The sequence below is a fragment of the Sturnira hondurensis genome, unplaced genomic scaffold, assembly GCF_014824575.4.
Source record: "Sturnira hondurensis isolate 20B ecotype Veracruz unplaced genomic scaffold, ASM1482457v3 Scaffold0005279, whole genome shotgun sequence".
Classification (NCBI taxonomy): domain Eukaryota; kingdom Metazoa; phylum Chordata; class Mammalia; order Chiroptera; family Phyllostomidae; genus Sturnira; species Sturnira hondurensis.
Window position 1 is genome coordinate 6464268 of NW_028077910.1, and position 27092 is coordinate 6491359.

General features: G+C 39.8%; 1 protein-coding gene across 4 annotated transcripts in view; it reads left to right on the forward strand.

The window, feature by feature from the left end:
• TNIK (TRAF2 and NCK interacting kinase) overlaps nucleotides 1-27092 on the forward strand; it is a 348375-nt gene that overhangs the window by 207725 nt on the left and 113558 nt on the right. For all 4 annotated transcript variants that reach the window (XM_037046529.1, XM_037046530.1, XM_037046531.1 and 1 more), the window contains exons 5-7: nucleotides 10256-10366; nucleotides 14206-14296; nucleotides 16653-16783. In XM_037046529.1, the coding sequence (XP_036902424.1) occupies nucleotides 10256-10366; nucleotides 14206-14296; nucleotides 16653-16783 (333 nt within the window). The remainder of the gene's footprint in view (nucleotides 1-10255; nucleotides 10367-14205; nucleotides 14297-16652; nucleotides 16784-27092) is intronic.

The following is a 27092-nucleotide window of genomic DNA, read 5'->3' on the forward strand; positions in this document are numbered from 1 at the left end:
CAAATAGGATCGAAGCTTTGTTCATTTTGACTTCACCTTCCATCTCCATCCATCAGGTTCCCCAGCTTTCAAAGAGAATAGCAAGATCTGTTAGCTGCTCGTAAGACTGGTGTGAAGTCTAGGAAATACTCTTTGAAAAGTACATCAAATCTTTTGAAACTGCTTTAACAAATAATTGTAAAGGTCACAGATAGTTGACTCTTTGGCCTAATGGCTTTCTGTCAGAATTGCATTGATATAAAATATTATTATGGGTTATATAGAGACATATATAACAGCCAAGAGAACAGCACTTTCTAACATGTTTCCCCAGTGTTCAGACTACAGAAAATATTTCCCAGGCACTTTTTCCACTGTGGCTGAAAGACAGAGGGCTGCACGTCCGCTGCCAGCCAATAGATGGGCCATTTCAGGTGTCTGATTAAATTTTAATCGTTGCGAATTCTATCAGTCTTGTCGTCGAGATAAACTCTTGTTTAGTACCAGTTCTTTGTGGAAATGCAGCTACTTCTGATAATGGCCAAGTCATTCTCCCTTATCAACTGCTTGGGGCCCAGTCCGGAAATCAAAAAAGAGAGCTCTTTCAATAAAGATCTGATCTCTCGGAAACAAGGCGCACTCTGACACGCAGTGCTGCCGTTGCTTGCTGCCGTGGCTTTCCGCCGCCTCTCGAGGAGGCTCACCATTTTGCTGCAGGCCATGGAGAAGCCTGAATGAGTGAGAAACTCCATCTACTAAACAAAATTTCTAATTTCTCTAAAATTAGAAAGGGAAATCCCATGTAATCCGTTGCCTCTTTTGATACCAACACAGGGCTAGCATATGTCATAAAAGGAAATACATTTCTGATTAGCTTTCGAAATGTAGGGTGGTTGAGTAACTTAGATTGTGGTCCTGAAACGACTCGATATAAGCCATTCATTAGATTGTCACAATGTAGCCTTGTAGAGCTGAGGGTGAAGAAATTATGCTGTGTGCATTTTAGGCACAAGCTTTTTAGCAGGTGTCTGAAACCTGGTTGGGAAGCTAGAGACCTGGATTCAAACCTGGCATTTGGGTCTCTGCTATTGAATTCCTTCCTTATAAAAATGGGAACTTTGGACCAGGTCTGAGTTTTGACACTGGTGGTGTGGAGGCTAAATGGTGTACAAGTAAACGTGCTTTGCTCGGTTTGCATAAGGTGATGGTGTTATAATTATACTAACTTCAGAAAAAAATTGAGTAGTTTCACATAGAATTCTGGTTTCTTTTTAAAGGTTTTGAAAAATCAAATGGTCTTTTAACAAATCAGAAATATTGGGCCTGAAATCCCAACTAGCAGCGGTATGTTCGAGCAGTAGAGCCGCTGTTTAGAGGGACACGCCGACTCCAATTTGCACCAGAGACCTTGTCACTCCCTGTGCTCTCCCGTGCATCCCCAACTTCATGCATCCTTATTACTTGCCCATGCCCTGTGAGGGTCACCTGGGAGTGAGAAACTGAGATGAACTAAGATGTGATATCCTCCTACCACCAATTAGGGTCACTTTCTAGAATCTGCAGTGATGTTGGCCACAGATGCCAAACCCAAGTCTATTGTTGTTTGGATTACATTGCTGTGGCATCTTGGCTTAGCAAAAATCATGTCCACTAACATTTTGGTTGTTTTACAATTTAAATGTCAAGTGTGGTGGATACCATCTTTAAAAATTCAACCTTTGCTGAGTGCCTTTTGGCTGAGTCTTTCAAACAGTTATTATTAAAATTTGTTTTCCCTGCATCAGAAATGAGGCTTTTGTGGGGGGAGAGGTTAATCAGTGTCTTACTTTTATAACGAAAGAATGCCTTTCCTTAATATATAGAAGCTAGGTCACTTGTCTAGAGAAGTGATTGAATCTTACTATTGGTGAGCTGCACGTTTTAAAAGACTGAACTTGGTCAATATATAAGTGCCTAAAATAATTGATTATAACAGTCCCCCAGCCTCAGAGCTGCCCCACTGCGTGACCTAGAAAGAGAAAATGTAAGTTTCTTAGATATAAACACAGAGTCAAAGCTACACTTAATTTAATGCTTTGCCACTGGGTCTGAATGCAGCTATTACAGAGCCATTCTTATGAATTAATGGGTGATTCTGTGACAAGAATGTGAAAATGATTTCCTCTTTTATTCCAATGAATTTCACTGGAACTGTGCTTAAAATGCTTTCCACCACAGCCAAAGGAAGACCTTAAGTATACCCGAAGTTATTCTGCTAATGGTCTATATAACCATCTTGTTCATTTTCTACATTAATTTTGAGTCCAATTCTGTGTTCCAATTTACTTGTGTTTCTCAAAATCCTCAACTACCAAGTTGCTTAGTCCTAAGTCCTCTAAGGCTAGTAATTTTCTTCTTTTCCTATTTTTAACTTGTCTGAAAACTCGTTCTCTCATCCTTACCTCAAAGTCTTCTAGTTGAGTGTAACATTTTGAGAGGCTAAGTTGTAAACTTCTTACAGTCTTAGGTTACTTTCTGTGATTGAGTCAGTGGACCAAATGGACTCATAATAATGTGCTAACAGGAAAATTCTCTAGAACATCACGCATGCTTACTGAGAAGTTTAGCTCCAGATACCAAATACAAGACGGACCTCTACCTTCTCTCGGTCCTTGAATGCTGCCATGCTGCTTCTGAGATGGGTGTCTCCTTACACATGGGTGACTAGAGAGCAATTCCTTTGGGCAGGCTTCTTGTTACTAAACATACCAGTTGGTTAAGTCCATTCTAACTGCCATCATCATTCTCAAGATACAAAATTATTCATTACCCAGAGACTTCATTGGCCAAGCTTGAGACTTCATATTTTCGATACTCATCTTTTTATCTGTGGAAGGATTAGAATTTGTAGTTTAAGCATTCTCTTTTCAAGTCTAAAAATATAATCCAGGAGCCAAAGAAGTATGAGTTTTTCTCCCCTCCAAATGCATTCTAGTTTAAAAACGAACAGCTTTTTAAAAAGCGGTTTAGGTTGCTTTTGCAAACATGAAATTGCCAGCCAGTTTCACTTTACCTTTATATCAGTTGATTGAAATGATAAATGTATACCTACCAATTTTTGTACTTCTTTACACACGTATTTTATCTTGTTAGACTTAAACTACCTTTAGCGAATGAAGTTCATTCTTTAACAAAGTACTAGGTTTGGGTTTTGTGTACACCTTCATAAATCATGCCCTAGACATCTGCGGCTATTTCCAGCCACACATGATAAAAATAGCCTATGCCTTGCTGATGTTTCTGGACCTTCAAGGTCAATCAGCTGATCCTTTTCAGAGCTGTGAATTCTTGGAAGTTCATCTTTCCTATCCTTTTCTTCGGGTGCCTCTTCGGTTTCTTGGTGCATACTTCTCTCATTTTAGGCAGACCTCACCTTCCCGCTTTCTCCTCTTCCTCACCCCTGCCTTCTGCCCCTCCTTTTACTATAGGAGAGAAGGGATCTGTTAGTATTCATTTATTCTTATGACATTTGGGAGGAATGGGTTCCTGCCAAGGTATTCTGAGCTAGTGCCTACAGTTTTAAAATACTTTAAAGCTTTGTTTCTTGTTAGAGGAACTTAAAACCAATTAACTAGCAAGTGAGTGAATACCGTAGGGACCCTGGAAATCAGCCTGAGCTGTTCAGGCTGGGTGGGGAGGTGAGCTCAGATAGTGCTGCTGAAACACCATCTGGGATCAGCTAAGGCCAGAGCCCCATTCCTTAAATACGGTGTGCAGAGGGAAAAGCACAGGAGAGCCTCCAAATACCCCTTCCCCCACAACCTCGAAGAGAAAACATCTTGCTGGTCAGGAATACAAGGCAACTGACAAAAATATGTGAAAAACAGCCATGCAAATTATGAAATCTATGTAAAAACTCTGTGTTATTTAAAATTAACCATTTTTATTTATATAGAAATAATTACTGGTACCCAATAATTCAAGCAACCCTGTTCCTAATAATTGAGTTGCACCACACGGTGCTGTTTTTAAATATCTCCTCCATCACACTGTTCCAGGCCCAAACCCAACCCACGTTGTACCCAACACAGTTCTGTCCTCATCTTCAACTTAACCGTCCTTCTCTCTTCCCAAGTGACAGGCATGTGAATCTCATTTCCTGCCCCAGTCATGTAAGTGGTGTGGAGTAGGAATTTTAAGATCCGACTCCCAGATAGTTGGATCTATCCAACTCCCATCCTTCCAGATAAAAAGGTCCAATGTCCTGGAATGCACCACTGTGTCTACTTGCTATGTGACACAAGCTTGAAAAAAAGAGACACGTCCTTGCTATTCTTTCATTAACAGAGGTTTTAGAAACACACGTCCAATGCCCTTTGTAAGCACCTGGCAGCCAGTTCTTCATCATCCAAGGGAAGTGGATCTTGGGGAGCTATTGGTGGTATCTTCTAAGTTGCAGACTTTTTAATACATGTAAACAGACCAAAAAGTGGAAAAGTAATATAGTTCCCAAATTCTGGGTGCTAGGAACTTTATATTGATAGACACAATTACTGTTCACATCAAACTATTTAGGTGGATGTGTTAATGCTGTATTTTATAGTGATGGTGGTGGGGCATTGGGTGGTCAGAGAGCATGCCCAAGGTTATGTAGCTGTACTTGAGAGAGCACTATGCTTTCAGCCCTGCTCTAGTTATTTAATGACTATGTGGATAAGGCTGCAGACCATAACTAAGCTTTATTTCCAAATAAATAAAAAGGGCCCTGGCTGCTGTAGCTCAGTGGATTGAGCACGGGCCTGCAAACCACACGATTCCCAGTCAGGGCACATGCCTGGGTTGCAGGCCAGTTCTCAGCAGGGGACCCACGAGAAGCAACCATACATTGATATTTTTCTCCTTCTCTCCTTCCCTTCCCCTCTAAAGACAAATAAATAATAAAATCTTTTTTAAAAAGGGAACTGAGGGGAAGGAGACTTAATGAAACAACAGTTGCACATCACTTAGCACAGTACCTGGCACGTGCTAAATTCTCAGAAAATGTTAGCATGTATTGTTATCCCACCATCAACCCTTTGAGAACTTTCTTTTGGGAAGAATATTAATGATCTGTTATTTTTTGCTGGTGACATATGAAGTTATTGACTTACCACTGCTGGGCTTGGCATGTTGAGCCCTGTTTCTGTTTATTAATGTGATGAGGTTACTTGTGGTGAGGGTGGGTCCCCACTGTGCGGTGGCAGTAATTATCTGTTCTGCTGTGTGGCTATAGGAACCTATTGCTAGCAAATGCCGTTTTTTTTCTTTTTCTTAAAAAAAGAATCCCATTACATAATTTAACAATCATTTTGTTCCATAGTGAGATGAAAAGAATTTAACAGCGTTCAGCTGAAGCTGAATGGAGAAGCAAATTATAGAAATCACTGACATTAGTGCCTGGCTAGAGCAGGATTGTTTCCTACTGAATATTTGAAAGTATTTGGTTCAATCTAATTTTAAAAGACTGGAGTCACTGGGCTTCCACTGTTTTCCTTGGGAACTGTAATTATGTGGCCCTAATAGAGCTCAGTGGTGGGACATTTTCTCCAGCTGGTACAGGAGCCATGGATGCATTCGTGGGAGGTCTGGTCACTGTGTTTTTCAAAATGGGATTTGGAAAAGAAGCACAAACATATTTGGCTCACTTGAGAAAATACTGTTTTCTTTCTACCCAAGAACTGTTCATGGGTGCATCCTGCTGCCATTGAACCTCAGTGTGCTGCATAATGGGATTTTTAAAAAATTTGTGTAGAGTTGTTAAAATACACAAAAGTATTCAGCACAGTGTAATGAACATCCATGTGCCCAAAACTAGCCCCAACAACCATTCAGCAGCAGCCAATCTTGACCCTCTTCCTCTCTTTTACTATTATTATTTTTTTTAGATTTTATTTATGTATTTACTTATCTTTAGAGGGGAAGGAGAGAGAGAGAGAAACATCAATGTATGGTTGCCTTTTGTGCATCCCCTGCTGGGAGTTGGCCTGCAGGGAACTGGCCTGCAACCCAGGCATGTGCCCTGACTGGGAATCGAACCGTGATCCTCTTCTACTATTATTTTGAAACAAATATTTTCATCATATCTTTAAAAAATTCTGGTAAAATACACGTAGCATAAACTGTATCATTTTAACCATCTTAAAATGTGTAACTCAGTAGCATTAAATACACAATGTTGTACAACCCTCATCCCTATTTAGTTCAAGTTTTTGACACCCTTAAGAAAACTGTCCCCATGAAGGGAACACTCCCGTTCTTCCCTCCCCCCTAGTGCCTGGCAACCCACCACTAATCTGCTTTCTGTCTTTATAGATTTGCCTATTTTGGATATTTCATATAAATACTTTTATGCAATAGATAGCCTTTTTAGGCTGGCTTTGTTCAATTGGCATAATGTTCTTAATAGTCATTCATATCATGTCATGCATTAGAACTTCATTTGTTTTCTTATCTGAGTAATATTCTATTATACGGATATACCACATTTTGATTACTCCTCTGATGATGCGCATTTTTGTTATTTCCACCTTTTGTCTACTGTGAATAGTGCTGCTTTGAACATTCCGATGAAAGCTTTTGTTTGAACCCTGTTTTCAGTCCTTTTGGGTACATACCTAAGAGTGGAATTGCTAGGTTATATGGTAATTCTATGTTTAACTTATTGAGGAACCATCAAACTGCACTATGACTGCACCATTCTAAATTTTCTCCATGTCCTTGCCACCACTTGTTATATTCTGCTTTTTAAAAAATCAAGTATAGTCATCCTGGTGGGTGTGAGGTGGTGTCTCACTGTAGTTCTAACTTGCATTTTCCTACTGACTATCAGTGTTGAGTGTCTTTTCACATGCTGGTCAGTCGTTTATTTGTCTATCTTCTTTGCAGAAATGCCTATTCAAGTCTTTTGCCCATTTAAAGACTGTGTTGTTTATGTTTTTGTTGTTGAGTTTTAAGTTTTTTATACATCTGGATACTAGACCTTATTTGCAAATTAGGGTGCAAATTATGATTTGCAAATCATAATAATTTGCAAATTTTTTGCAAATTTTGATTTGCAAAATTTATATGATTTGCAAATTTTTTGTCAGTCTTCTCATTCTGGGTTATCTTTTTACTCTCTTGATAGTGCCCTTTGATGTACAAAGTTTTTAATTTTGATGAAATCCAAATCATCTATACGTTCTTCTATTGCTTGTGTCTTTGTTGTCATCATCAAAAATTCATTGTCAAACCAAGGTTATGAGGATTTATCCCTGTGTTTTCTCTAAGAATTTTATAGCATTACCTCATATTTAGGTCTTTGACCCATTTTGAGATAATTTTGTATATGGTGTGAGGTAGGGGTTCAACATTATTCTTTCACAGGTGGTTACCCAGTTGTCTTAGCACTATTTGTAGGAGAGACTGTCATCCTATCATCATGTCATACATTTTATCTGTGGAATGTTTCTAAAAAGATAGGAGCTTTTTAAAATAACCATAGTGCTATTATCACAGTTAAAAATTACTAACCACATTTCTTTAGTATCATCAAATATCTAGTCAGTAGATTCTCTCAAAAATTTTAACAACTGCTCAGTGTGACTCAGTTGTTTGGTCATAGTCCCCCAAACCAAAAAGTCATGGCTTTGATTCCCAGTCAGGGCATATGCCTGGGTTGTGGGTCCCCGATTGGAGCACATGCAAGAGGCAAGTAATTGATGTTTCTCTCTCATATTGATGTTTCTTTCCCTTTCATTCTTCCTCCTTTCCCCTTCTCTCTAGAATCAATTTAAAAAATCCGTGAAAAAAAATTTAACAACTTTTTGCCCTGGCCAGATAGCTCAGCTGCTTAGAGCATCATCCCAGTATCCCAAGGTTGTGGGTATAATCCCTGGACCAGGCACATACAAGAATCAAGAATCAACCAATAAATATGTAAATAAGGGGAACAACAAACCAATGTCTCTCTCTGTAAATCAATTTTAAAATTGTAGAAAAATTAACAACTTAAAAAAATTACTACCTAGATAAGTTGCATCCTTACAATCTGTTGGTATAGCTTTTAAAATGTTTTTAAATTTATAGATTTCCCCTTCATCTCTTTTTTTCTTTTCTTTAATTTATTGGTTGAAGTAGATGGGTCATTTTCCCTGCAGTTTCTTATTCTAGGTTTTGATGATTGTATCCCCATGACGTAGCATGTTTGTCAGTCTTCTGAATTTCCTGTAAATTGGTAGTTGAAACTAGAAATTTCATCAGATTTCAGGATTGGGAAATTTTTGCTTTGTTTTGTTTTGGTTTTGGTAAGACTGTTCTTTAGGTGATGTGTTTTTCTAATCAAAAGGCAAATCAGAGCTGGTTATTTCTTTTTTAAATTAATTTTTAAAAGATTTTATTTATTTATCTTTAGAGGGGAAGAGAAGGGGAGAGGAGAGAAATATCAATGTATGGTTGCCTCTCATGAGTCCCCTGCTGGGAACTGGCCTGCAACCCAGGCATGTGCCCTGACTGGGAATCGAACCGTGATCATGTGGTTCGCAGGCCTGCGCTCAATCCACTGAGCTATGCCAGCCAGGAGAGCCGGTTATTTCTTATATATTTTAATGTTAGCAGCCATTTATGATCAGTTCCTAAATCCATTAGTTTATTAGAGGTTGTGACATTGTGGTATTCTAATTTTAATATGCCTTTGTCATTTATTAATGGAATGGTGAAGAGAAGCTTTATCTTATTTATTATTTAATTACCCAGCGGTAAAACTTATACCAGGAAGGCAGTATACATGCTTAATTTCACCCCCTTTATTTACCAGTTCTCAAAAAAAGAAGTTGTTTCTTCATTTTCTTCAAACAGTGCCAGTTATAGTCTTTTTGAAGCATGTCTTGATTAATACCTCCAGTTAAGTATATTTAATGTGTATTAATATATTGAAGTTATTATCTTTATTGATTCCCAAATTATCCCATCTTTGATGAGTGAGAACCTCTTCAAACTGACACCTGAATTCTTTCTAACATGACTTTATGGTCTTTGGTAGCTTCCTGGCTATCATGTGTGATAACCATACAATTCATACTGGGCTGAAATGTGATCTATTGTGGCACTCCTCAAATTTCCTTACAAAAGCTTTTGATAGGTTTTGAACTTCCACTGGTGCTCCGGAAAACTTGGGGGAGCTTCCCTACCCTGTGTGGAATCATAAGATGACAAGTTAGAACAGGCACTGGCAATTAATTTATGAAACTAATTTCATGAATTTTTATTGAGTTTCAACTAGGAATACATTTTAAAAAATCATTTCTACCTGAAGATTTTGCAGCCTGGTGGGGTATCTTTTAGGACCTGGTGACATGGTTTGATGTTAGGCATGTACATTTGGACAATGCCAAAATCAAAAATGTGATTTCATTATGGCTACATATTAGTTCATTGGTAGTGACTAATCGGTAGTCATTCTGAATCGTTGTTATGTAATTACAAAAAGATATAAATACCCAGTAAGGTGACTTATATTGAAGGCTTTCAGAAGAAGAGGGAGAAAGAATGGAAATGGATATGTTTCTCTAAACCAAGAAAATGAATGCAAAACCAGATAAATTGCTTTTCCTCTTCTAGTCTCCACTTCTCCATTAAGTAAGGGAAGTGTTTATTTTCTGCCTACTTTATAAAGCTGCTGAGTGCTGTAGTGAGTTCATATTTATAGGGAAGTTGGAGCTTTTTGGATGAAAGGTGCTAAATTAGAGCTTATTGTTTATTGAATTTATTTGATGTGTCCAACCTCCTGGGAACATTTGCTGTATTTAATTAAAAAGTCCCTACTCTGACAGCTTACAATGCCACTCACAAACCAATAACATAAGCAGTGTACACTTCTGTTGCCCTAGCTTGGGACTGCCGAGACTACCAGTGCTCTTTCAGACAGGGACATTATCCTGCTTTTGTAGGAGGGATAGGTTGAACTGCTGGATAAAAACAGATATTCTCAACTACATCTGACCCGCCTACTTGCCCCATTTATAAAATACACAGAATATGGCGATTTTCCTCAATCTCCAACTATAATTGTCAGGTTTTAAAATTAGAAAATAATCTTTCCTTTTATTATATTAGGAAGAAATGAAGATTAAAGCTTATGTTTCATATATTGTTTTACAATCCCTTGTTCTTTGCAGGAATGACATTACAAAGCCTTCAACCAGTGCACGTTATGCTTTCTAAACCCAGCGGAAGCTGAGAAGTGTAATTATAATAATGAGATGTTTGCTTCCTTTTCCAGTTGGTGATGGAGTTTTGTGGAGCCGGCTCTGTCACGGACCTGATCAAGAACACAAAAGGTAACACGTTGAAGGAGGAGTGGATCGCATACATCTGCAGGGAGATCTTACGAGTAAGTAGCAGTGCATCTTGGAAGGTGTCGAACTTTGTACTAACCTTCCACTGAAATTCGTAAACGCACCGGGATCCTCCTTGAAGCTGCATTCCAGCAGTGGCAGTGGTAGGGCGGGTTGATGTGGTCTGCTGTAAGGGGGGTAAGCGCCACGCTGAATGGGCCCCGTGCAGTCCCTTCTGAGTTAACACTGGGTGACTTCTTTTAACAAGGGATTCATTTCCAATGGTGTTTCCAATCGGAGGTCTGATTTTAGGTCATAAAGATGACATCCCACTTAGGAAATTGACTGTTTTAGAGATATTTTAATCATTCACTTGAGTTTTCCATTTGTGAAAGTTTACAGCTAACTTAAGGATTGTGTGACCGTAACCATTTCAGTATACAGAACATAGTTTATCTGATTATACCTTTTTTAAAAATTATTTGAGTTAGTTACTTAAATTAGTGAAAATAACTGGACAAGACTGTACGTGTTTGCCCAGTTTTGCCTACGAATCCCAGCCAGGCCACCTGGGCAGCACTGTTGTAGTTGCTGAGCTCCGTTCAGAGAAGAGAACATAGTCGGTCATCTTTCATTTCATTCAAACTCCTCTAATTATCCTTGCTACTAACACAGAAGCTATTATATGTCTACCGAGCATTCTTACTGGATCTGCTTGGCAATCATTATTTGTTTATAACCTCTGCCTCTTCATTTAAGAAAATAAAAGTTAAAACTGTTTTTACAATGTGTCCAAGACATGCCTTCGAGAAGTAGATTATGGGCTGTGAATGGATGCGGCGATGGATGGATAGATGGATGGATGGAGGTTAAAAAAGACAAAAGGCATTAAAAATGAGGTTTATTCATTAAATTCAAACCACATTAGGCAAAAAAGAAAATACAAAATGATATTTTAAAACAACATCTATAATACCATAAAAATCAAATACTTAGAAATAAATGTGTAGAAAGAGGTGAACAAGTTCACTGAAAACTTCAAAATACTACTGAGGGAAATTAAAGAAGAGCTTAATAAGTGGAGGTGTGTATCAGTTCACAGATTAGAACGTTCACTAGTGCAAAGGTGCTACTTCTCCCCAACTTGATCCATGGTTTCCTTGAACTCCCTGTGAAAATTGTTCTAGGTATGGCTGTTGATATTGACAAGCTGAATTTTAAAACATTATATAGAAATGCAAAGGGCTAAGAATACTCAAGGCAGTCTTGAGAAGAACAAAGCTGAAAGATGTATGCTGCTAGTTATCAGGACTTCTTATAAAAGCTACTAAGTAATTAGAACAAAGGAGTATGGTCACAAGAGAAGACAAGTGGCCAAGGAAATTGAGAGCTCGGAACAGACCCACTTCACAGGGAAACCTGGCTGATGGCGAAGGAACCGCCGCGGCGCCTGGGAAGAGGGTGCTCTTCTCTGTGAATACGGTCGATTGGTAATGTCCATGTGAAGACATGAAGCTTGACACCTGCGCATTACATATTCAAAAATTAATTCCAGCTGGATTATCGACATAAATGGGAAAAATAAAGCTCTTAAGAGAAAACACAGGATCATACTTCCATAGCTTTAAAGTAGGCAAAAATATTTCTCAAACAGAACACAAAACAAAATTTGAGGGGGAAGCAAGGAGGTACTGCTGCTAATCTCCTTGAAATCTGACATTTATTTCAAGTATTGATATGCCATTGTGTAAACTTAATTTGAATTTATGACTTAAAATTTTACTCAGAGAAAGCATGATTTTTTCGGTGATCCAGACCACTTAGAGGGGACCAAGAATCTCTTGGGTCTTCGGGGCTGGTTCTGTGTAATGTACCTTTCTGCCTTGTTGGGTGACCTTGTAGGAGCTGATCCTACAGTCTTCAGGGTTCAAAAGGCAGCTGGGAGGTTTCACCCCAGGAGTATCTCTCAATATCTAGTTTTAAAATATTTGGAAACAACTATTTTCTTCCTTCTTCCAATGCAGTCATTCTCCCAACTGATACTGTCATTTGAGACAAGGTGGCTCATGTCAGAGACATTTGATCACAAGAAGTTTCAGAGGTGACCCTCCATGCATCATATGATCTCATTAAATTCGTCCTTTGTCTGATATGTGCTCTGGTACCTGCTTCCATCCACTTTGGTGGTGAAGGGGGGATTGGGATTTTCATTCCTCTCCTAAGGATTCATAGGATGTTAATATGCTATGAAAACCATGCGTTTTAATCTGCTGGGTGCTTATCCTGCACCAAACTGACTCGATAAGAAAGTTACTTTTTAAAGGCCAAGTCTCAGCTGTTCTGTCACATGGTTTACATTTACTGATATTTCTAAATATATACATGGATCTTCTTGGACATCCATATTTTCATGCTGAATTTTTTTCACAAGAGAATTTAGATATTTTGTTGTGGTTTTTTTTTCATGTCTGCCTCATCTTTTATACCAGGGTATCATTGTTGTGGGAAAAACTATGGGATTGGCCAAAAAGGCTGCTTAGTTTTTTCCTTAAAATAAAACACACATTTTTTTCCTTTTCACCAATAACTTTATTGATTCAGATATTTTGAGTGAGTCAGCTCTCTCCTGCATGGTATAATATTGATTGTTCTCAATTTAATGTCTTGATTTGATCGCTATCAACTTCAATGGGCCTACCTGACCATGGAGCATCATCCAGTGAGAAATCCCCAGCACGAAACTTTGCAAACCACTTGGAACATATTTGATCAGTCACAGCACCTTTTCCATACACACCGCACAAATCTTTATGTGTGTGTCTGTTGCATTTTTATGTCTCTGGAAATAATAAACCACAATACCACAAAAATGTTGCGTATTTTCTTCCATATTCAGTATTAAAATGGCTAAACAAAACTTCACCAATTTTGATTAGTTTTTTTTAAAAAAAATGCATACTGACACACAGTTATCACAATACAATCTAACAAAATTGTTTTGAAGGAAGTTAAAGACAACTACACTACTAGAGCCATCTTACAGAAAACACCAAACAAACTTTTTTGGGGCAAATTATAATAAAATAACAATACTTAAGTATGAAATATTACCTTGAATTAGCAGTTGTTAGCATAATATAATTTGCTTTGAGATACTAATTATAGATTCTTTTAGGTTACATTTAAAAAAATGTGACAACCTTAGAGCAAGTCTTCTGTAGGTTAGAATTTATTTTATGAAAAGAAGCCAAAATCAGAATAATTCATGGATAAATGGAACACAATCATTTTGGGATGTCACTGAATAAGTATTTCATATAATGAACACAAAGTCTTAAGTGTCATAAAACACATAAAGATGACCATGTTGAATGCCAACAACGGAAATAGAAATTGTTGCTTTCCTTTTTAAATGTGAGCCACGTTGGCTAAAACCAATGTGAAATTTCTTGGCTGTAATGAATAATATTTTATTGGGCTTAATTAAATTTGTGTAATAGAGGGTAAGTTTTAAATTCAAATATTGCCTCCCAAAAATGGAGGGTTCCGTTTAACCAGGTCAGTTCTCTGCAAAGACAGGCAGTCCTCACTTTTCTCAGTACTGTTAGCTCAACTCAGGTGTGCTGACCAGTACTGTCTCTCCTATACTTCCTGAGATCAAAGCAGGTATGAAAGCATTTCATTTAGCACAGCACCATGCATTGCAAGTGTTGCCTCTGTGTTTCAGTTTATATTGATCAATTGCCTATTGTTTAGAACATGAGATGTGTGAATATAATAATGAAAGTATCTCTGGATGGGTCTATATCTTTTTTGGATCATTAACATCTGAAATAGTTTATTTGCATCTTGGTTTGTGTTCCTATTAACCCTCTTTGCCTCTCCCTCACTCCAGGGGCTGAGTCACCTGCACCAGCATAAAGTGATTCATCGAGATATTAAAGGGCAGAATGTCTTGCTGACTGAAAATGCAGAAGTTAAACTAGGTAAGAACAGAATCCAGGGAGCCTAGAAATGGAAGGAATTGATAAGGTTATTTCAACAACTGTTTCAGGGTTTTTGATTTTTTCTTTTTGTAATGAATGTAAACTTTTCACTGCGGATTTGGAAATCATTGTACTAAGAATGGAAAGGGAAATCTTTGTCTATTTCAAAAACATTTTATTTTTATTTTTTCTCTTATTGATATTAGAGAGAGGTGTAGGGAGGAAGAGAGGAAGAGAAAAATTGATGTGAGAGAGAAACACCAATCGGTTACCTCTTGCATGCAGCACAGGTGGGGACTGAACCCACAACCCAGGCATGCGCGCTGACCAGGAATTGAATAAGCAACCTTTCGGTTTGCAAGATGACACCCAATCAGCTGAGTTACAGCAGCCAGGGCTCAAAAACGTTTCCTCAAAGCATTTTGAGGAGTGAATTGAGAATATGCCAAATGGAACCATGTGCTTAATCAATGTGTAAAAATAATCGAAGTTTTCTTTTTTTAAGCAAAGACTCATTAGATTAGAAGTGAGTGACCTTGAAATGTTTTCTTGTATCTTACTGTTTGTTTATATTATTGCTATACCAGAATAATGATGACCTATTTTTTATTAAAAACATCCACACGTAGACATACTTAGAATAATGAATTAGTGCTGCATTCCCATATGTTTTAAGTTAAATTTACACCGATTTTATTATTACCTAGGGCACCTGTGCAAAATGGATGCCCATTACTCTACTTTACGTGCATACTGATCAACCCACTTTCACCTTCCTGAGCTGTCAGTGAGGGAGTCCTTTTCTCTGGGGCTGTCCGTTAGGACCCTTCCCATGACAAGTCTGAGACTGCCCAGACGTGGCAGACATCCCAACATCTGCTTGTCTGCTTGACGTATGAGTAAGAGCTTAAATTGACAAACCCTCATAGGACACACGGTTTGTCTCCCAGGAAAGAATCACCGTTAATGTGATTGTTTCTTTTCAGTGATTTAAATATGCCCTATGTTAATATCCCAAACATTGGTTCTTACCTTTTTTTGTTAAAGTATATAATTTTCATTTTTTTCTTATTTAGCATTTAGGGCCAAACTCTCATCTCATGAATATTCCTTGTTTTTTTAAAAAAGTATACATTATATAGTGAAAGCAGTTACGTGTATAGTGACTAGATAAGCTATTCTCAGAATATTTACTCATCACTAATTACCAGTTATTGTTGAGAGAACATTATATGCCAGGCCCTGTATAAGGCACCTTTACAAATATTACCTCACATAAACATTGTACCAACCCTATGTAGAGATCTTCATCTTCGTTCGATAGGTCAGGAAACAGAAGCTCACAGAGGTTGATCTACCTGCCTTAGGTCACATCACTAGGAAGTGGCAGAAATGGGAGACGGATTCTGCCTCCAGAAACTTGGTTCCTAATCACTTTCCTTGAATCCCTTAAATATTATCCTTTATGATGATAACCAAGCCTGCTTTTTATTTAACAGCTATTTTTGGTCCCTGTGAAGCCTTGGTATAACAAAATATAAACTTTGTGATTTCCTCCTTGGTACACTTTATCCATTTATTCATGCAATTTAAAAATACGCATTCACAAGGCCCTGGCTGGTGTAGCTCAGTGAATTGAGCGCAGGCCTTCGAACCACATGATCGCAGTTCGATTCCCAGTCAGGGCACATGCCTGGGTTGCAGGCCAGTTCCGGGTTCCCAGTTCCTGGCAGTGGATGCATGAGAGGCAACCATACATTGATATTTCTCTCCCTCTCTCCTTCCCTTCCCCTCTAAACATAAATAAATAAAACCTTTTAAAAAATACGCATTCGCAATAGCAAAAAGGAAGAAGCCACCCAAAGGCCCATCAACGGATGAATGAGTAAACAAAATGTACTTACGTACAATGGAATATTATTCAGCTTTAAAGAGGAAGGGAATCCTGAAACACACGGCAATATGAATTAATCTTGAAAACATTATGCTTAGTGAAGTTAGCCAGTCACAAAAAGACAACTACTGTGTGATTCTGTTTATATGAGGTGGCTATAGTAGTCAGATTCACAGAGTCAGATTCACAGAAAGTGGAAAGGTGCGTGCTAGGCTCTGGGAAGGGGGGTGGCGGTATTTACTGATTCGTGCAGAGTTTCAGTTGGGGAAGATGAAAAGTTCCAGCATTGGGTGGTGGTGATGGTTCACAACCAACCATATGAATGAACCTCATGCTGCAGAACTGTAACACTTTAAAATGGTTAAAATGGTAAACTTTATGTATATTTGAACAAAAATTACACATTCATTTTATTATCATATAAAAACCATTGACTTTGTTCCTTCGCCTTCTCTTCACTAGTGGACTTTGGAGTCAGTGCCCAGCTTGATCGAACCGTGGGCAGGAGGAATACTTTCATCGGTACCCCCTACTGGATGGCACCAGAAGTTATTGCCTGTGATGAAAACCCAGATGCGACGTATGACTTCAAGGTATGACTTGTTACTTCTTCATTATGTTTCAAAAGTATGTGCAAAATATCACCCTAAGTCTTTCAAAGACTTCTCTTGTGGCTTTGGGCTTACTATTTATGTAACCCAAAGGGAGAATTCAAAAGCTTTAGATGAATTTAAAATGATTAGACATTCTAGCGAGAATGTTTGAATGAAGTCACCCATCATATTTGATTGCCTATTTGTAAAAAAAATATTTAAACCATTTTCTTTTGAATTTACTCTCACTTTTAATTAGGAAATAGATTTCCGTTTTGCTTATAGTTTAGACATTTTGCTAAGTACATATTCTGATAACTTTTTATATTAAAAAAACAAGATAGGAATTCTTTGTCTTGAGTCATCTTTTTCTGATTAAAAATAATCAGACTTACTCATTTCTACATTGCTTAAAGTTAAACTATTGGAGTTTCTTTGTCATAAGAATGAGAACCAAATGGGATGTTGGTAGCTACTTTATGGTGTTTCTGTGGCCTATTGTGGTGTTTCATAGAAATTTGATTTGTTGCCCATAACTTTGTAACATAAATTGGTAATTTGTTAATAAATCCCAAGCAATTTTTAAGTAGAAAGGTGATTGTTGTCTGTTTCTTTAAAAAAAAAAAAACACTCCCTTTTTTTCCTTTCTGCCAACCAATAATCAAATTTGGGGTTATTTATTAACCCATCAGTAGCTGCGGTGTCGGGTGACATTGTCATGAATTGTGGCTGCAAGTTGAGGCATTAAAATTGGAGGCAGCTCCAGCTGGTTTCGCTCAATGGATGGAATGCAGGCCTGCGAACCAAAGAGTTGCCAGTTTGACTCCCAGTTAGGGCACATGCCTGCATTGTAAGCCAGTTCAGGTCTCCAGTAGGGGGCGTACCAGAGGCAACGGCACATTGATGTTTCTTGTCCTTTCTTTCTCATTCCCTTCCCTTCTGTCTAAAATAAATAAATTAAAAAAAATAAAATTGGGGGCAGATGGGACATGAGCATTGTGGGTTTTTAGACTGTACTGTATGTAGATGGAGCGACACTCTGTGGTGTCTGTGCGAAACCCAGGACAACCTTGGCAAACTTCAATACTACCTAGCCTGGTTTCACGCGCATAGACTTTTTACCTAAAGACTTTAGTGATCATCTTCACATACCCACATCTTCCAGATGAGGAAACTGAGGCAGGCTTGAGGCATTTGCAAGTGCATATTCAGTGATCTTCTCAGAGTTGGGACTTGAATCCAGACTTCCCAATGCTCTGTTCAGAGCTCTTCCCAATACATAGGGTGGGGCAAAAGCAGGTTTACAGTCGTTTGTGTAGAAAATAATACAATAATTAATAAGTAATCATACAAGGTTAAACTCTGTGTTTCACATATTCACAACTGTCAACCTACTTCGTCTCACCCTGTATTACCCTGCACCTCTAAGATCTTCTATATAAACCTTCAATTTACCAACAACACAGCCTCTGTAGAGAATATTTGAAGCATTCCTGTTCTAAAGAACATTTTTAGTTCTCCATATGTGGGGTTATTATTGAAATCAGGTCAGAAAGATGCACACACTGCAGTGTTTTCGGGGCCCCGTGTCCCTTCACATTGACAAAATTATTGGCCTCTTTGGAGAAATGCAAGCTTAAAGGTCTGAAAACAAAATGATCTCCGGTAAATTCCTCTTGTTTTCAAGGTTAGTCACTGTCATAACCTGACAATAATCTGTCTGGAAACAGCTGCCAAGTTAAAAATTAACCTCTTGCCAAAATAAATGTCATTTATTTAAACTGCTAATGATAAGCACATTTAAATAATTTAAATTGCAAATCCCTTCAAAGAAGCCATTACAAAATATATGTCTCAGACCAGACATGTATATCCTAATTGGCTATAAGCAATTCTTCAAACTGTGGTCATACTCAGTCAGGGGTACCTGGCCTATATCTGGGCCACAAATATCTTAGACTACTTTCTAACTAGTCTTAGAAAGTAGAGAATCAGAGATTCTCCACACCATGGAGAATTGGAGTGTTGCAGACTTCCACCCTTCGCTCAGCCTTTTAGCTGGGTGTATTATGACTGGCTACAGTGTATATGGACTTTTGTTCTGCGACATAAAATAGATCCCCATGATTTAGTTGTTTTCAGTAGAATAAGTAGAATAAAACTTTTGGCCAAGTCAAAGCTTGGAATTAAACTGATGGTGCATTGGTCTTCTTTCCTCAGATTATGGCTAAGGAATGTAGTTTGGTTAAGTGAAAAACTTTGAGCCCAATGTGTTAACTCTCATTGTTGACGAAGCCTGGTGTACGAGTGAGTAACAACTGGGAGAATGGTGTTGAACAGGGTGATTTCGGATGTACTAGAAAGTTTATGTGATGATAAAAGGATCCTGAGACATTAGAGAATTGAAGGTTAAGTCTGTATATTTTATTAAACATGAAGAATCCTGATGAGAGTAAAGATTTAACTATATCAGTCATTTAGACCTTAGTGTGAATTAGTTTATGAGGATTGTCCGGAGTGTAGGCTATACAGAAGAGGAAGAAGTCACAGAAAGAAAATGAGCTTCAGTGGTCACTTGTCATGGGTCAGAGAAGAAACTTGACAAAAGGGTGAAAATAAGAAAGATAGGGCAGAAAGGGAGGTTTGGGAGCTCTTGGAAGATTCATTTCAACCACATCAAAACTTTATCATGGATCAGAGAAGTATGCTTTAAATAATTTTTCTACTTTTTTCTTGGCACCATGTCTCATCCTTTCTTCTGTTCACTATTCTTAGGAATATGGTTTGTCACCAGGAGACAACTTGACAAAACTTTGACTTTCAAAACTATTTATTCATTTACTCAGTGCATATTTATTGAATATCCACTACATGTAATGAATTAGTCAAGTTGTGTCTGTATGTGCAGTTCTTGACTAGAAAGTTCATATGGCAGCCCCATCCAAGTTCAAGGGTTGGTACTGCATGCTTGGCAGCCCATTTGACCAAGCCATGCATCCCAGCCTCAGAACCTGATGTCATCACTTTGGGTGCTCTTGAACTACAGACACTCTCAGCCTTGAGGGCATGTTTAGAATAAAAGATGACTTGAAGGCCACTGGGCTTTGTTAGAGTCCCCACCACAAAAGCTCTTCCCTTAAAACAAAGACAGAATGCAAAGGAGAAGAGTGTAGTTTGCTTTTATTATTTACCTTGTTGTTTGATTTATTATTTACTGATTATTGTGTATTCTTTGAGTTGCCTAAGATATCTTTAAAGACTGATGTAAATTGTTCTAAAAACTACAGTAATTCAGTAAAATAAGGGCCTCTGTGGGGCAGTAGTCTGAAGAGCTCGTGCTTTTTATTGCGATCTGGTTTTTGTCTGGTATCTACCGGGTGCAGTAAGTACTGACTGAAAATAACCCCTCTCCGGAGGAGGAGTGCCAGAATCTCATTTGCCTGGTGTGTTCACTTTCCCCCAGAGGCCCTTCCTTTCTTGTTTTCAGAAATTCTGTCAAAACACTTCAAGCAGAAGGAAAGGTTTCATTTTCCTGATAAGTGTGTGGGGCAATAATGAAAGCTTTCTCATTTAATAATAAGTATTCAAGAAATTTGAAATTAATAAAACTGTTCAAAATTTCTAGGCTGTTTGAATTGTTATTTTTTTTAATTTGAATTTCATTTCACTTGGATGAGATTAGTCAAGTATTTTTATAACCCTATACACTCACTGCTTTAACACAACCCCTCACTAACGAAATTTCTCTGCAGCCGAAAGCCCAACGGTAGGGCACTGGTTGAATGAAGACTAGCGCATCTGTCTGAGGGAATATGATGTAGCCATTTAAGTAAGCGACAAGGCGGCATCCATGTGGAAGTCGGACAGATCCCAAGATAGAGTGTTAGGTGCAAAGAGCAACTCACAGTATAGCACACATAGTCCTACTCTCCCCATCCCATGCGTGTATGACATATTGGTGGAGAACTTAAAATGTTTATTCTATGTATCTTTCGGTCCCGTTCTGCCCCCTCCCCCGAACTGGCTTTGCTTTTATATTGAATTAGTAAAGTAAGAGATGTAAGTGGAATGGCACATCCCCTCAACCTCCACCCCCATCCCTGTCTTCTGGCCCAGTCTGTGTTGATGTTGCCTGTTATTCACCTATGCCATGTCTGTGAGACTTTGCACCCAGGTGCTGTGGGTCGCCTGCAGACACGCATTGCTCCTCCAGGGTTTGGGGGAGTATTGTGCCTATAGAGCAGGTACTCGTTCTTCTGTGTTGCAGATAATTGGCTTTATTCAGGCAGGATGAAAAGAGCTACTCTAGGTAAGAGGCTTAGCTGGAGATGAAGAGAGTAACCTGCCTAGTCGGGGAGTCACTGAGATGCATGCAGGGTGTCACACGAGAGGACAGTATTCCAATTGCAGATTGCGGGTTTCACTCTCAAACAAGGCCTGGCCTCTGTCCACTGAGAGTCAGAGGTCCTATTCCTATTCAGAAGAAGAGAAGGGTCATGCCAACACCGACTTATTATCACCAGTGGGGAAGCAGAAACGGCTGCTGAACATATTTCTGTTTGTTCTGTGTTCACACCTGCTTGTATCAGATTCCTCAGTCAGACCCACCAGCACCTCCTGCAGGCTACATGCTGGCTCCCAGGTGAAGAGAAGAAGCTATTCTTCCAAGGTTTCCCAAACGTAGATGAACAAGGAGCTAGAGATTACTGCCCTCGGCTTGTTTCATGTGTGGAATGGGATTACTGATAACCACCTGTGCTTGAACATCCGAGACCCTGAACTCGCCACCTTGGTTCTGTTTATATATAATGAAGTATGTCAGTGTGTGACAGTAAATAAGAGTTAGGCTTCTGGCGTTGGAGGGGACTGGTTTACAGTGTCGACCTGGTCACAGTATTACCTTAGGGAAGTTATTTAACCTTTCTGAGTCTCTATAAGATGGGAGTAATAAATTGTATACTATCAGGCTACATTAGAATAAAGTGAGCTAACATATAAAGGAGTTAGTTCATGTCTAACATATGTAAGTACTTGGGTATATGATAGTTAATATTTGGGTGTATGTGTCATTTGGAGGTACTGCTATTTGGGGACATTTTTGACCTAAAAAAGCCATCAGTATCATGTGATTCCAACCTCATGTTTGTGTTACACACCTCTAATTGTCTGCTTATGTCAAGCCAGAGTCTGCTTCTGTATACTTCTGCCTCTAGCTTAAAGTGCCTCCCTTCAGGGCCACACACAATAACTACAATCCCCTTCATCCAGCTGAACATTTCCAAAAGGAGAATAGCAAATAAGTTTCAGAATGAAAGACTGTTTTCTGGTCTGAAACCATTATACTGATGGTGCCCGTGATTAAGTTGCTGTCTGTTAAGTCTAGACCACCTTGCTATTTACCCTCTGCTTTGGGAGGATGGGTCCAGCATTCAGCTACCCCCATTTCTTCCTGTACATCTGGCTTCTTGTTAGGCTTTCCCAGTAGGGGGAGACTGCAAAGCTGGATGGGAAGGACATGCCTTTCTCTGTTTGCTTCCTGTAAACTTCCTGTTTACACTTGCATCATCCCACCTTATTCTCTGAGTACCACTTCACCAGACTCAGGTGTGCTGGTTGAACTGCCGGTCCGTGAATACTGGTCCTCAGGGTCTATCTGCACCGGTATTTTTTAGATGCCCACTGTGTGTACTGCATTGTGTTATGCACTTTGCATATACTGTCTTACTGCATTATCACATTAACCCTGCTAGATAGGTGTTTTCTTCACATTACAGTTGAGGAAATGGGCTCAGAGGAGTTAAGTGCTTGCCCAAGTCACCAACCTACTTGTGTCTAAGCCGAGGGAAGCCTAGGCCTATGTGGCTACTCAAATGAGCGTTCTGCCTCTCCCTGAACTCTGGGGCCCTTTTCCTGTGCCACACCACCTTCTTCTCTGTGTGGTTGGATCGGCCGTCTGAAAGTATTCTTTTCTTCACACATTGGGCAGCCCAGCCCCAGAACAACTACTGTCTTGCTGTGTTCAAGTTGCCAGCGTGCCAGATGGCCTTCCACCAGTAAGAAGTTGTGTGCTTGCCGCTGGCTCCTCAGAGGCAATAGATTTGCCTCTGTTCTCTTTGTCGTGCACACAAGATTGGCTTATTAATCATGCCACAGGGCAGGCACCACAGCACCTCTGGAATAACAAATCACTGAGCTCCTGCCAAAACAAGTCACACTATGGCCACAAAGGAAACCTATCTCTCCCTGACTCTCCTCATCTTGTTTCTCCTGCTTCCCTTTCTTGTCTCCTGTGATCTGTCTTGCCAGTTGTAATTGGAACACTTTCTCCCATATTTAAGTTCTGGAGTGTCGGTGGGACTTGCTTATTCATCCAAAGGTTTACACGAGGCCCGTCAAGGACCTTCGTTGCTCTCTAGCATGGGCAGTTAGGCAGAGCTTACAAGCAGTTCTGTCTGTAGATAAATGGCCAGGAATATAAATGTTCATTTTGGAAAACAAGAACCCTAATCAAAAAAGGACCCTAATGGTGCTATCAATGCAGGGCTTAAAGAAGAAACACTTTCTGGCCTGGTCATGTGACAGAAGATGCACAGGAGTCGGGATGGTGCGATCTTTGGTTTGAAGGAGTTGTTTTGGGGGCTTGGGGAAACCTCCATAGGAGGGGATCTGAGATGTTGTCAACTGAATAAAGGAAACGTCTCTCTTTGTTGTCCCTTCCTGTTTCCTATGGGCTAAACCCAGGACCACCTATCACCTGACAGCTGGGACCTCCCCATTTCCCAGCTGTCAAAATATGCCTCCTCAAATCATTGCTGTATACATATTCTCGGTAAGAAATGCTTTAGGCTGTACTTTGGTTTCTTCAGTCACTGGAGGTCTAAAAGCAGGCAGTTCAGAGTTGGTGTGGCAGCTCACTGATGTCCTTGAAACCCAGGCTTCTCCCTTTCTGCCTTGTCATCATTCATTGGTTGCCTTATTGCCTCTTGTTTGCAAGATGGATGCTGTGGCTCCAAACAGCATGTTTTTCTTCAAGGCACTAAGAAGTGGGGAAGAGTTATCAAGACACCAGCGGTATTTGTCGCTTATTTCAGGAAAAGTAAAAGCTTTCTCAGAAGCTCCCAGAAGATGTTTGCCTGTGTCTCATCAGCCACAACTTTGTCACATTCTTAATTGTCATCCTTAGCTATAAGGAAGTCTGGACGAACACATTTGGCTTGCCTCTCCTCTTCAATGGGGGCAGCAAAGGAAATGGAGTTTCAAAGTGTCCGTTGGGTTAGCCAACAAGCAGTGTCTGCCACAACCAAATAGGAGGACACTTTAATTAGAAGATTCATTTGCACAGGCAAAGGCAGTCTCACCTAACAGTAGCAGAGAAGGAGATTAATATGGTCAAGGCCACTGAGTGCCACATTCTGTGCTGGGCAGGCCGCCTGCTTATAGACAGGTCACCAAATTCATGGTACAGGTCAGGAAGCGAAGCTCCGCGCAGTACTTTCAGGAGTCCAGATTTGAATCCAGGTCTGTCCGACTTAGAAGGCTCTACATGCTGCCTCTCAGAAGTTGAGGCCAGTTTCCTCACATTGGTTCATGGGGAGCTTCATGGAGTCTCAGCACCTTCAGTTACATGTATACAGAGTAAGAATCTATCTTATTTTATGGACCCAGATACATTTTATGGATCCAGATACATTCTTTTAAGTTTTATTTATTTATTTATCTTTACAGGGGAAAGAGAGAGGGAGAGAGACATCAATGGATGGTTGCCTTTCGTGCATCCCCTACTGGGAGTTGGCCTGCAGGGAACTGGCCTGCAACCCAGGCATGTGCCCTGACTGGGAATCGAATTGCGATCCTCTGGTTCACAGGCCTGTGCTCAATCCACTGAGCTATGCCAGCCAGGGCCATTTTTTAAAAAATGTGGTAGTCAGGTCCTTCTGCTCTGGTGACAGGTAACAGAGAACTGGCCTGGGAGGCAGGGCACCCAGCTCTGTTCAAAACTGGGTGCTGAGTGACTCTGTGATCTCAGATAAGTGATTTCTCCTCATCTGTGAAATAAAAGATTAGACTAGATCACATATTTTTAACTGGTGTGTCACAAGAGTTTTTAAAATATTTAATACCTGAGTCAGGGGCACTGACCTCTTTTACCTAGATTCATCAAGTTTAAAAAAAATGACAATAGCCAGCATAAAAATAGCCATCTGGTGTGAGTGGATCAAAATGATATGTTTTTTGGTCAGATCAGCAAAAAATTAATATATTTTTGGTGAGCTGCAGAATTTTAATACCTAGTTTATGTGTGCCGTGGCATGAAACAGGTTGAAGAATCGCTGGACTAGGTGCTCAACTTGGCATCTAATAGCCGTAGAACACTTAGGCTTCATTCCTGTGTCTCATGTGGCTTTCATTTGTTTACTTATTTAACAAATACTTATTAGTTCCTACTATGCGCTAGGCACTGTGCAAGGTACGTGGAGTACACCAACCAACCAAGCAAAGATGCCTGCCCTTGTGATCTTGTGTGCGTGTGTGTGTGCGCGTGTGTCTTCACGGGGAGCACATCACAGGAGCTGTTTCTGCAGGTGAGGGAGCGGCTAGAGCAAAGACCCAAAGGCAGGGCTTGGCCTGAGTTTCCTGAGCATCTTCTTTCCCCATTCGAGGACCGGCCCGGTGCCTTATCACTGCAGAGCCATTATTTCCTTTCAAATGCAACTGGCTCAAGCCTCCTAGACTTGAAGGCCATTTGAATTCAGCCCTGCATTGGTGGGTAAGGGCCTATCGGCAGACTCACCTCCATATTTGCACCCATTTCACAGTACAGAACCACTCAAGTCCTAGGGGTGTTGGGGGAATGACGGCAGAGCTATTGAGGCCTGGAGATACTGGAGTGTTACCCCAGCAGCACAGCCCACCATTTCCAGACTGTTCTTGCTGTGCTTCCTGTGTCCTGCCTCCTGCACAGTGAGTGACTCATTGTTTCATGTTCCCAAAATGTTGTCTGTATCAATCAACCATAAAAACCTCAAGTTCAAGGGAACTGTGTTTTTACCTTTACCAGTTACTGCTGCTGAGCCAACCTATAATAGGAGGACCATGCCTTTCCCTTTAGCTCCAGTAGGATCCTCACTAAATAGGCAGGGGACTATAGAAAAACTCAGTGACTTACTGGGCCATGCCCACTGTGTGTGTGAGTGTGAGTGTCTGTTTAATGACAACTTTGAATGCATCTTGAAATACAACATAGACAAAGGACAAGAGTTGCCTTTCCAAGTTATGTTCCATGCAGAGAAGTTACTTGGAATCTGAGAACAGTGTATTATGCAGGTGCGTTGTTATCCCCAGTTGAGCTGAGAACTTGCAACATTTATGTGAACAAGTTGACAGGCTCATGAATTAAAGAATCCCCCACCCTAGGTCCTAAAGTAGTGTGTGCCCCAGCCACCTGTTCTAAGGTGATTGTGTGTTAGGCAAGAGGCTAGACCCCCTAGTAAGCTCTGTCTGCATTGTGCGGGCCTCTGTCCAAATACTGAATAGGAAAGGGTGTCACTCACAAGAGATTGAGAAGTTTAGTTCTGGGGAACAACTCAGCGTGGATTCCATAGTTCTCTGCCAGTTATGTCTGCTCTTCATGTGGCTCTGACATTTGTTTGATGGGAATTGCAAGGAAACTGAATTTAACTCTGATCACTATAAAATTCGAGTGAGGTTATAGGTGAAAATTGGAAACAGCATCCAAAATGCAGGCTACGTTTAAAGTGAGAGGGTTAGAGTCTTCATCAGGGTTGTGGGCCATTGAAACCAGTTCCACACTGTGCCATCTAATGGGGTAGCTGAAGTAGCGAGTATCTTTTTGGGGCTTCCTAATCTGGTCTTCCCCATCTCTTGGGTTACTCCCTCCTGTACAATATTTAGAGGCTATTGAGCCATAGACACCAAGTGGGGAAGACACGTGTCATAAAGATGGAGATTGCACAGGTACAGGTTTTGGTGCTAGCCTAGAAAATTCTGGTAAGAACATCAGAATCAGTCTGAGTATAATAAGAATGAATATGAGGGTATAAACCTCTATTTACATATTAGTCTATTTACCAGAAGATTTTGTTCATTCATTCAAGAGATACATGATGCCTGGCTCCTATAACTGTGCCTGGCTCAGTTCTAAGCAGTGGAAATACATCAGCAAATACCAACATCCAAAAGTTTCCCTGTTTTGGTTAAACCACATGAAATGGTCAGTTTTCTATGTTAAAAAATTTGCCTCTAAATACAAGGTGGGGCAAAAGTAAGTTTACAGTTATTCATGTGCAAA